General features: G+C 34.5%; 1 protein-coding gene and 1 pseudogene across 14 annotated transcripts in view; one reads left to right on the top strand and one right to left on the bottom strand.

The window, feature by feature from the left end:
- Nucleotides 1-12,512, top strand: part of SEC31A (SEC31 homolog A, COPII coat complex component) — a 67,780-nt gene that overhangs the window by 20,984 nt on the left and 34,284 nt on the right. For all 13 annotated transcript variants that reach the window (XM_081162270.1, XM_081162279.1, XM_081162268.1 and 10 more), the window contains exons 8-12: nt 3,394-3,493; nt 6,865-7,026; nt 7,221-7,373; nt 10,000-10,230; nt 11,174-11,248. In XM_081162270.1, coding sequence (XP_081018396.1) covers nt 3,394-3,493; nt 6,865-7,026; nt 7,221-7,373; nt 10,000-10,230; nt 11,174-11,248 — 721 coding nt within the window. The remainder of the gene's footprint in view (nt 1-3,393; nt 3,494-6,864; nt 7,027-7,220; nt 7,374-9,999; nt 10,231-11,173; nt 11,249-12,512) is intronic.
- Nucleotides 5,297-5,844, bottom strand: LOC308569109 (large ribosomal subunit protein uL22 pseudogene; annotated as a pseudogene). Its single transcript has one exon. The product of its transcript is annotated as a large ribosomal subunit protein uL22 pseudogene (transcript).

Below are 12,512 nucleotides of genomic sequence, written 5' to 3'. Positions count from 1 at the left end.
CCATAATTTAGCAAGAGATTAGGTGCCAGGAGCAAATTAACATCTCTAATTCTCAATTTTCTCTCTCTCATAAATGTAAGAGTTGGATTAGGTGATCTTTAGGGTTATTTCCAGATCTACAATTCTGTGATTAACAAAATTATTTAAAACCCAAGTGTTCTTTAAAATGTGGTACTGAACATGATATGGATTTTTAAAAATTTATTTTTATTGAAAGTATTACAGGTATCTCCCTTTTTTCTCCATTGATCCCATCCTCGCCACATTTGCGCCCCCCTCCCCCACCAGGTCTTCACCACATTATTGTCTGTGTCCATGGGTTATGTGTATATGCATGTAAGTTCTTTGATTAATCTCTCCCCACCCACTCCCCCACCCCCACCTCCCCCCTGAGATTCATCAGTCTTTTCCATACTTCTGTGTCTCTGGATCTGTTTTGTTCCTCAGTCTATTTTATTTATTAGATTCCATATATGAGTGAGATCATGTAAAACTGAATCAGGAAGAATCAGAAAACCTGAATAGGCTAATAACAACTGATAAAATTGAAGCAGTAATCAAAAAACTCCCAGCAAACAAAAGCCCTGGTCTGGATGGCCTCACGGGGAGCTTCCTAATTCTTTAAGTTGTAGGGTTAGATAGTTTACTAAAAAATTTTCTTGCTTTTTGAGGTAGGCCTGTACTACTATGAACTTCCCTCTCAGAACTGATTTCACTGTGTCCCATAGATTTGGGGTTGTTGTGTGTTCATTTTCATTTGTTTCCAGGAAGCTTTTTATTCCTTTCTTGATCTTATTGGTAACCCATTCATTGTTTAATAGCAGGCTATTTAGCCTTCATGTGTTTGAATGTTTTTGAGTGTTTTTACTGTCGTTGATTTCTAATTTCATGCCATTGTGATGTGAGATGCTTGATATGATTTCAATCTTCTTGAACTTGTAGAGACTCATTTTGTGTCCTAACGTGTTCTATCTTTGAGAATGACCCATGTGCACTTGAGAGGAATGTATATTCTGCAGCTTTGGGGCAAAATGTTCTGTAAATGTCAGTTCAATCTATGTGATCTAGTGCGCCATTTACAGTCACTGTTTCTGTGTTGACTTTTTGTCTGGAAGTTCTATCCAGTGAAATCAGTGGGGTGTTAAAGTCCCCTACTATGACAGTATTGCTGTCGATCTCTCCCTTAAAGTCCTTAAGGTTATTATTGATAGGTCCTTATTTATTGCCATTTTAATTCTTTATGCCTCTGTTTCTCTCTCTGCTTCTTCTTATTATTATTATAGCAGTCCCTTTAACATTTCTTGCAGTGCTGGTTTGGTGGTGATAAACTTCTTTAGCCTTTTTTTGCCTGGGAAGCTCTTTATTTCACCATCTATTTTGAATGATAGCCTTGCTGGATAGAGTATTCTTGGTTGCAGAACCTTGTTTTGCATTACCTTGAATACTTCATGCCATTCCCTTCTGGCCTGTAGAGTTTCTGATGAGAAATCATCTGACAGCCTTATGGGAGCTCCTTTGTAGGTAACAGATTGCTTTTCTCTTGCTGCATTTAATATTCTCTTTGTCTTGAATTTTCGTTGTTGTTCTTTTAATATATCTTTATTGACTTCAGAGAGATGAAAGGAGAGGGAGAGAGAGAGATACAGAAACATCAATGATGAGAGTCATTGATCGGCTACCTAGCCCGCAACCCTGGAATCGAACCCTGATCTCCTGGATCTTAGGTTGATGCTCAACCGCTGAGCCACTCCCCACCGGGCTGTCTTGAATTTTTGGCATTTTAATTTATGCTGTGTCTGGGCGTGGGCCTCTTTGGGTTCTTCTTGCTTCGGACTCTCTGTGCCTCCTGAACTTGTGTGGCTTTTTGATATGGATTTTTTTTAAAGTTATTTTTCACATGCCTTGAAATTCTTGACATGTATGATTGAGTTCTAAAGGGGGAAGACAGTTACAAAGTACATTATTGATGAAATTGAGGATATTTGAATATGAGCTATATATTTTAAAGTATTGCATATAAATAATAAGTATTTTCAGTATGTAATTGTATTATGGTCATAAAGGAGAATGTTTTTATCTCTGAAGATAAGTTAGGGATGACATGTCATGATATTGGCAGTTAACTCTCAAATGATTGGAGAGAGAAAGACATTAAGTAAATGTGGCCACATCGGTGAATCTACATGAGGAGTATTAGGGTTTACATCACACTGTCCTTGCAATTTCTATAAAGATTTTAACTTTTTAAAAATAAACTGTTAGAAACAAAAGTCTTAAACAATTTGTGTCCTTTTCGTATACCATAGTTTCCTGATCCTGAGATGACTTAGATTGTAAGAAATATCAAATTAAAAACAACTTTTTGGAGAAAGAAAAAACACCTCTAAATATACATATTGGTAATGAGGCTTATCTTTGTTGTAGAAAATTTTTTTAAAAACTATGCATCTTAGAACTGCTGTGATGTTCTCAGGAGAATTGAGGGATTTGAATTTGTATGTTTTTGTTTCAAGAAATATGCAAATATACTTCTAGTTTCTAGTATTTTTCTAGTATCTGGTATTTAAATTTTAATTTCTAGTATTTTTTTCATGGTATGATAATGTTCACTTCTTCCATCTCTAAACAACAAAGGCATGAATATAGAAAAGACAAGCTTTTAGTAGTGGTTTTTTCAATTTGTGTGAAAAATCTGAAGAGTTACCAAAAATATTACTTTTGTTATACTTTGGAGAAAAATGAAAAGTTATTAAAACACAAAAAGAACTATAGAATAAGATCTTTGGCATTTCGGTCTGTAATCCTTTATGAAACAAATTTGGAAATCTTTCTTGTAATAAAAAAAATTTCATGTGCTAGAAATTCTCTGATAACAAAAGCTAGAAAATGTAGACAAAAAGAAGAAAATGTGAAATAGTTACATTTCCTACCCATTCATCGGTAAAACATTTTATTCTGCATATCTTTATTAACTTATTTATACATGACTTCAATTGTGTAAATATTTAATGTAATTATATATTTCTATACAAATTTATGTGCATAGTTAACCTTTTTTCATTAATTATGACCACCATTTAATAGTAATAAGTAGATTTCTACAACAGAATTTTTAACTACACATTTTCTCATCAAAAGATGATCTATAATTTATTATACAGTTCATGTTGTTGGATATTTGCTTTTATTTTTTGCTATGATACATTGCACACTGTATTGAATATCTCTGTAATGATCCAAGAGCATATGCACTACTAAATTGCTTTAAAGAAAGATTATATGTAATTATACTTTTGTTAGTTGTGTGTGTCTTTAAAGCTTAGACAGAAATAATTTGGAGATTTGGTTTTTTCAAGATTAAACATTTTTTCATCTCTTTGTGTTTTTTATAAGGGGAATTTTGGCAATTGCTTGGAGCATGGCAGATCCTGAATTGTTGCTGAGCTGTGGGAAAGATGCTAAGATTCTCTGCTCCAACCCAAACACAGGAGAGGTATGGAGAGGAAACATTTCACAGGCTTACAGCTATCATAATATTTTATCTCTAGCTGAATAAGAAATGTTTCATATGGATTTAATGAATTATTACAATTAAGGACATGTGAAAGTAGATGGAGGTATGTGTGAAATGTTAATCTAGTAGAGATTTTTATCAGGAACATTATCTCATAAGCTCATTTGTTTCATCCGGGAAAATTAGTAATTGAAATAATATATTTGAAACTAGTAATTAGCTCTCACCCCCATTTCCAATAAGAGGTGTTTACCTAGACTCAGAAATTCTTCCATTGATTTAACATGTGGTTTCTGGAAATCAGTGCCTTAAAAGTAGGAGTGTTCAAGGTTTGGGTCTTTTTCCTGCTTTTTCTGGAAATCAGTAGAAATAGATTTTGAATTTCTTTTATGAATTATACAGCAAGAATATAATACTTTTTAATATAAATTTGTCATGTTTTACCCATAGAAATGTAGATGTAGGAAATTATACCTTATTAAATGTAAATATATAAATAATTTTATTTTCTTTGGATTGTGTATTAAAATTTTCTTTTAACTATTTTTTATTTTATTTTTATTTTTGTAAATCCTCACCCGAGGATATTTTTTCCATTAATTTTTTTTAGAGAGAGTGGAAGGGAGGGGGAGAGACTGAGAGAGAGAAACATCGATGTGAGAGAGACACATCGATTGGTTGCCTCCTGCACATGCCCAACCAGGGCAGGGGATCGAGCCTGCAACCGAGGTATGTGCCCTTAACTGGAATCAAAACCTGAACCTTTCAGTCTGAGGGCCAATGCTCTAACCACAGATTCAAACCAGCCAGGGCTTAACTATTATTTTTAATATTCTTAATAGTTTCCCTCTCTTTCAGTATTGGGCAAGAGAGTCCAAGTTTTAATTATAGCTTTTATAAGCTTTTACTTTTTCTAAATTAAGATAGATTATTGCAAGTACTTTGCCAGTTACCTTGATGGAATACTAGTAAAAATAAGAGAATCTTCAATAAGTTTTAATCTGTAATATTAAAATAAAACAAGTACTCCTGTTACTTGATTTATAGTTTAAAGTTTTCAGATGGAGTGATGTGTGTAAGAATGTAGAAACATTAAAGTTAGGAGAGACAAGAGAAAAAAATTAAAATAATAAATTTTTCCTTATATGATTTGTAGACCAAATAGTAAAAATCTTGCATTTTACACTGTGCCTTCCCAGGTGAGTTCAAAAATTCATGGAAATGACTGTCTTAATTTTCTCAGTTGTGTAAGTTGATGAAATGAAATTTTTGCATATGATTAGTTTTGTGTGCTTAGACTTTGAAGTGAAAAACTTTTCATGCATTCTCCAACTAAAAATATTTAGATTTTTTTATTCAAATGCAAATTAAAAATACACAAGTGATTCAAATATCATGAAACTTTGAATCTTTTCAACCAATTTAAGCGTCAAAGACAATCACGCTAAAAATACCTTTTCACTTAATTCTGTTTTCTTATAAAAGAAAACATTATTTTAAGTGTTATATAAGCCAAAGTGAAGCTAATTTGACTTCTTTTTCTTTTTAAAGATGCATAGTCTACCTATTTTTTTTATTATGGTAAAATACACACTTACCATGTTTAGCCAGTTTTAGGTATACAGTTTAGTAACGTAAATACATTCACTTTGTGCAGTCACCACCATCCATATCCAGAACTTTTTCATCTTAAATGGTTGAAACTCTGTACCCATTAAACAGTAACTCCCCATTCCCTTTTTTGTTTTTTGTTTTACTTTTAGTATTTATTTTATGTTGAATTTACTCCCAGGCCATAAGTTTTGTTTCTTTAGTTTCTTCTGGGATATCTTTTTCTTCTGGGCAACCTCCTCTTCTGGCTTAGGAACAGTCTGCTCTTTTTCAGTAGGATCATCTCCATGTGGCAGGGAGAGCTCATGTGTGGGTTAATCTGTCCATGAGCTCTGTAAGGTTTACTTCGCATCTTGGGAGCTTTGTTCACCTGGATGTGCTCAATTACAGAGAATCTACATCTAAACCCTTAAGTTCAGCATTGTTCTCTGCATTTTTAAGCATGTGCAGCAAAAATTCAACACTCTTTTTGGGCCACCGACTCTGTGTCCAGCCCCACTGTTTCACCTGAGCACACCTACCAACTCCACCATTTACATGACGGAACGGCACACATTGCTTCTGTAAAGTGACATCTCAGATACTTGGTAGCTTTTCGAATATACATACCCTTGATGGCCTGGGCAGTTTCACGAGTGTTCTTAAAGTGAACACGAAGATTTGAACCTCTTGATTTGCATGATTTTGTGGGGTTTTCTGGGTCAAGTGAATAGCGAACCTTTTTCAGAGGGCACCTCTGGCCACTTTCGGGAAGAGCCCCATTCCCTTTCTTAAAACCACAAAACCTATGCTCTGTGAGCATCAGTTACTATCACACGAACTTTGAGTTAGCAATAATTATTTGAGTTAGCATTGTAAAGATTTTATATCAATTATTTTTATAATAATTCAATATTTTTCTTCTTAAAAAAACTGCTTATACCGAATTCTGTTTTGATTATGCAGTAATAAGAATGGTGTGTACCTGTTTTCTTGCTTTCACGAAAAGCCAAATTTCTCAGTGAATTCTTCCTCCTCAAGATTTTTTAAAAAAATTAGTCTTCAAGTAGTCTAAATATAGTTGTTTAGATCTTGGCCAGCAAAAACAAAGGGATAGCACACCAGTGATCTTTCAGAGTCTAATAAGCTAACTCTAATAGTGTGTTCTGGACTTTCAGATGTATCTACTAATATCATTTCAATAAAATCAGAAAAACCTCAGTTTTTAAGATGTGTTTATTCCAAATCCAGTCGCAATTTTGAGTAGCTTTCCTTTTTATCATAACAGACCATCATAATGGACTTTCTTGTACTTTAAAGAAATTTTTTTTTTTTAAATATTATTATTGTTTAAAATATTACAGATGTCCCTTTTTCTCCCCAATGACCCGTTCCACCCCGTTCCTTCCCCCTCCCCAGTCCCTCTCCCCACCATTGTCCATGTCCTTGGGTTGTGTATATATGCATATAAATTCTTTGGTTACTCTCTCCCCCTCCACCCACCCGCCCTCTTCCATCCCTCTGACATTCATCAGTCTCATCCATGTTTCCATGTCATTGAATCTGTTCATCAGTTTAAGTTCTTTAGATTCCATGTATAAGCGAGATCATGTGATATTAAAGAAATTTTTATACTTGTTTTTCCTGGCTAAAGACCCTTTCTAAAAGAAAATGTTTAAGCTGTACTTGTTGATTATATTAATTCAGGTGTTTTGGCTATAAAATGACTATTCCGTTTTCTGACTTTTTTTTTGGCCTAGGTCTTATATGAACTTCCCACCAACACACAGTGGTGCTTTGATATTCAGTGGTGTCCCAGAAATCCTGCTGTCTTGTCAGCTGCTTCCTTTGATGGGCGTATCAGTGTATATTCTATCATGGGAGGGAGTACAGATGGTTTGAGGCAGAAACAAGTTGACAAGGTAATAGGAAATGTTGAGTTTTTTTATAACAACTGAAAAAATCATCTTATTGTATAATTATTTTGAAAATGATGCTACTGATCAACAGTACTGGTTAATTGGATAATTGTGATAAAAGAATTCTTGGACATGACTTGAAAACATGTCTTGTACCAGTAAGAAATTCTCATGTTATTTATTTATTTATTTTTTAGCTTTCATCATCTTTTGGAAATCTTGATCCCTTTGGCACAGGACAGTCCCTTCCTCCATTACAAATTCCTCAGCAGGCTGCTCAGCATAGTATAGTGTTGCCTCTGAAGAAACCACCCAAGTGGATCCGAAGGCCTGTTGGTGCTTCCTTTTCAGTAGGTGGATTGGTTTTTATGTTCCACAATCACAAAGGACTTACCATAGTAAAGTGTTATTATAGGATCACTCTGATGGAAGAAGATTGAATTTGAGATGTATCTGTGACTTTTTCTTCATTTAAAATGGCTTCTCAGGAAATCTGGGATCTACTCCCTTTTTTTTTTCTTTTTAATTGTAAAATATACGTAACAAAAAATTTTCTATTTTGACATTTTGAAACATACAGTTCAGTGGCATTAAGTACATTCACATTGCTGTACAACCTTCACACCATCAGTCTCTGCCCTCACCTTATTAAATGTGTTTTCCTTCTCTATCTCTCCTTCCTTCATTCCTTTTCTTTTTTTGGAGGAGGTTGTGTCCTTTCTTCTCTTCTTCCTTTGGAGCTTAGGGAGGAGCGGGGGGAGAGAGAGAGAGAAACATGGATTTGTTGTTCTACTTATTGATACATTCATTGGTTGATTCTTGTATGTGCCCTGACTGGAGACTGAGCCCAGAACCTTGGTGTATTGATATGATGCTCTAACCTACTAGATACCCAGCCAGCACTATATTTTCTGTTTTTACCTTTCCAAATTTTTTATTTCTTTTAATTTTTATAAATTACATTACTAAGATTTAAAAAATAGTTTTATTATGTTCAGTAGCAATATTTAAGTTTTATGTATCTATTCTGGATGATGTAAAAAACTGATGGCTCCCCTAGCCAGTTTGCCTCAGTGGTTAGAGTGCTAGCCCAAGGACTGAAGGGTCCTGGGTTTGATTCCAGCCAAGGGCACGTACTTCGGTTGCAGGCTCGATCCCTGGCCCTGGTTGGGATGCATGCGGGGGGCAACAAGTTGATGTCTCTCTCTCACATCGATGTTTCTCTCTCTCTCCCCCTCTCCACCCCATTCTCTCTGAAAAGCAATGGAAAAAATCCTCGGGTGAGGATAAAAAAATAAGTAAAAAATAATAACTAAAAAAAATTAAAAACTGATGGCTAACAAATAGCATTTACATTATTATAATTATATAACATTGTAACATTAATATTACATAGAACCAATTAAATAAACCTAATCCTGTAAAACTCAGTTTGGGTCTTGCTTTTGGGTTCAATCTTTTCAAACTTCCCTAGAACTTGGGAAAACCCAATGCTTTTTCCCTTCTGTGAAGTTCCATATCATGTGTGGTCTTATCTGTGCCTGTTGTAGCCAGTTTTATTTTCATGTTAAGTTTCTTAAGGATAGTGGTTTCTGTTTTCTTATGTCTTGGTATTTCCTATTATGCCTGACATAAGAAACACTTTGAATATATTAGATATTTAATAAGATAAGTGTGTAGCCCTGGTTGGTGTGGCTCAGCTGGTTAGAGCATTGTCCTTACACCAAAAGGTGGCGGGTTAGATTCCTGGTCAGGGCACATACCCAGGTTGTGGGTTCAATCCCTGGTCAGGGCATGTATGGGAGGCAACCAATCAGTGTTTCTCTCTCACATTGATGTTTCTGTTTCTCTCTCTTTCTCTCTTTCTCCCTTCTCTCTAAAATCAGTAAAAATTTTAAAAAATTAAAAAATAAAACATAAGTTTGCATAAAGACCATAATCCTTATATAAAAATTACTGAGTATAAAGAACCAAATTTGGTCTTGTATTTCCTTCTTTACCTATATTTATTTTTTATGAACACATTAATTAGATATTAACTGTCTACTTGCTATATACAAGGCAGATATTATGTACTTCAGGTGATAAAATATAAAGTAAACACAGAGCCTCCCTTGTAAGTAAAGAGGAGGCACACAACTGTGTATCTGCCCTCCTAGGTTTTTTGGCTTGGCCTGAGAATTAAATTGACATAAAATAGATTAACAGGAGAAAAACATACAGACTTTTACATGTACATGGAAGCTCCATAGGAAAATGAAGACTCGAAGTGGAAAAACCTCATTGCTTATATACTAGGTTGAACAGGTGGCAATTGTAGAAAAGTAAAAATAGACACAAAAGGGAGATAATTGTTATTTAAAAAGTTCTGTTTGTACAGATTTTTCTTGGCCTTAACTCTCATCTCTGGTGATAAGAATGCTGCTTTACCCTTGGTATAAAGAGAGCAGCTCTCATACGGGAGTTTCATCTCCTACTTTCAGGAAGAAAAGAGGTCAGAGTGCCTTGCTCCTGCTCATCATTAGCTCAAAATGATCATTATGCCAAATGGTATATTTTACAAGAGTTGCATATTCTGCCATCCTCTAAAACAGAGTGTGAGGCAAATACGTATAACTAATAGTTGAATCAAAGAGATATATAATACACTGAAGGCATCTGGGATGGAAGAGGGGACATTTGCCTGGGTCTTGAAGAGAAGTAGCATTGAGTATGTGGAAGCTAATAAAATCAAGTAAGAAATTGTGGGGTACAGTAAGTAGTACATTGTTTCTAGAAGGTGGGCTTTGTGAAGAGGAGTAATAATTGAAGACTGGGGTCAGGTTGTGGGGTATGGGAGAGTATGTCAGCTAATTTTATCCAAAGTGATATATATTTAGGTCACAGTTCTTTCTGTTAGCATGTTTACAATAATAGCATGCTTTCTGGCCACATTCTTGTGATTCAAACTGATTTTGTTCATTTGTTCTTTTATAGTTTGGAGGCAAACTGGTTACCTTTGAGAATGCCAAAATGCAGTCTCAGCAGGGAGCTGAGCAGCAGCAGCAGCACGTGTTCATTAGTCAGGTTGTAACCGAAAAGGAATTCCTCAGCCGATCAGACCAGCTTCAGCAGGTCGTGCAGTCACAAGGCTTTGTCAATTATTGTCAGAAAAAAATTGATGCTTCTCAGTCGGAGTTTGAAAAAAATGTGTGGTCCTTTTTGAAGGTAAATTTGGTATTAAAATACTTTTATTTCATTATCTGCAAATTTAACTATTCCCATTATATTCTAAATCTGTTTTTCTATTAAAGAAACAGTTGGAAGAATGTGATGTCAGGAACCTCATGATGAAATTAAGGAAACCTTATGAAGAGCACACGACCTAACTTTTTATGTCAAGAGTTCTTCCTTTCTCTTTTTTGAAAAGCCTAATATGAAGTACTTTTTTAATGAGTAAAAAACAATACAATAGATGTATTTAACTGGGAAAGATACAATATTCACCAGATCTATTTTAAAATTAGAACACAGAGCTTAGTATACTAAAAACATAAGTATAATAAAATATTTAGTTTTTGTGGTAGATCCAGTTATATAAATGGAAAATGAGAAAAGGTGGAGGAGGTATAGGGGAGAGAGGTTGGAGGCATTTCTCATCCTTTTTACTGAGTTAACATTTATGACAGTAGAATAACAAATAGAATTTTCTGGTTGGTGATTTGCCTCTGCTGGAATGTCTGTTCTTGAAAATGAATTTTCCAAAGAAAAAAGATCTTGAATATAGTAAGGTTAAATTCTAAGATTATAGTTTATTTTTATATATTTTTTATCAAGTATTAATTTTAGGAAAGAGTTTTAGGATATTGAGTGTTCACATAGTGTGAGTTTTGCATCCATATAGCCTTTGGGCAAGAGTTAGTTTGCAGTTACAAAAAGTATAGTTTAAAAGTAAGCTTTATTCAACCAGAATAATTACTAGTATAGTGATTATTTTTTTAAAACGTATTTAAAGGAAAACTATTTTTTGGATTCTTTCTTACATTGAACCTTCTAGTTGATATAGTAGTCATTAGGTATTTTTAATAATTCTAATTGAAATTTGATCAGTTAATTAAAAACTAGGCCTTAATATGCAGGTCTTTGTTTCAAGAATATGTCTTTTTTAAAGGTAAACTTTGAGGATGATTCTCGTGGAAAATACCTTCAACTTCTAGGATACAGTAAAGAAGACCTAGGAAAAAAGGTAAACTTTTGGAAAAGTGAAAAGGTGCTTAAGTAAAATATTTATGTAGAATAGGTGTTTGTTTTACTTTTTTTTTTATTATTTTATTTAAATATATCTTTATTAATTTCAGAGAGAGGAAAGGAGAAAGAGAGAGAGAGAAACATCAATGATGAGAGTCATTGATCGGCTGCCTCCTGCATGCCCCCTGCTGGGATTTGAGCCCACAACCTGGGCATGTGCTCTGACTGAGAATCAAACCCCAATCTCCTGGATCCTAAGTCGATGCTCAACTGCTGAGCCACACCCGGCTGGGCTAGAATAGGTTTTTAAAAATAAAGTTCTATCATTCAGTAAATATTTCATAAGAATTTGTGTTCAGTTGCCAAAGTTTTGAGTACATATTGTTAAATATGAAATTCCACTTTATACCTGGATTTCGAAGCTGCCAGAACCAGCTTCAGTTTAAAGAGCTGTGTCAGGGAAGATTGGGCTTTGAACAGTAAGAGGCTATGAACCTCAATCACTGGAAATAACACAGATTTTCAGGAGAGTGTGTAACCAATGGCCTTGGGCGAGAGAGAGAGGGAAACACAGTTTAAGTGATGAAAAACAGCACGCTATTTCAGGCTATCACAGTTTTCCCCCCTAGCTGTTTATGCCTTTGGCCCACAATTCCCAAACTGTGTATTGAGTTCTTCCAGCTAACAAGTAACTAGTAAATATTTTGGAATAAGGTTGATTTATTGCACTGAACCTGAATAAACAAAAAGTCCAAGAGACTGCGTATCATTTTAGTTTAAAAAAATATTCCCTTTTAAAGAGAGGAAGTTGTATTACAGTTTCATAGTTTTCTTCTCTAAGAGAGGCTTAATTGTTATTTCACAATGTTGACATGAACAGCAGTAGAAATGCTAACTTTGGAAACCTTGAAGAAAATATTGTAGATTCTTTGTGTAATTTATATTAGCTCTTGTCATGCTTTGAAAACGACTAAAGTTTTTATAGCATTGCAGAGTTGTCACATATGTGGTATAGGTTGGATACTGGACACTCTAGGAGTGCCAAGCACGTTAAAGATGGGCACCCCTTTGATGTCAGACAGTCTTGGGTTCACATCACAGCCCCACAGCTTATTGGCTATGTGTCTTTGATCATTCCGTTAGATTTCTTATATTTGACTTTACTATTAGTCTACTCTTCTTGATGGATGCTATAACTTCTTTAGGTTTTTAAGAGATTAATATGAAAATGTTACTGCATACCAGATAGCAGAAACTAAGGA

This window comes from Miniopterus schreibersii (assembly GCF_964146895.1).
Source record: "Miniopterus schreibersii genome assembly, chromosome: 1".
NCBI lineage: Eukaryota > Metazoa > Chordata > Mammalia > Chiroptera > Miniopteridae > Miniopterus > Miniopterus schreibersii.
This window is presented reverse-complemented; position numbering and strand designations above follow the sequence as displayed.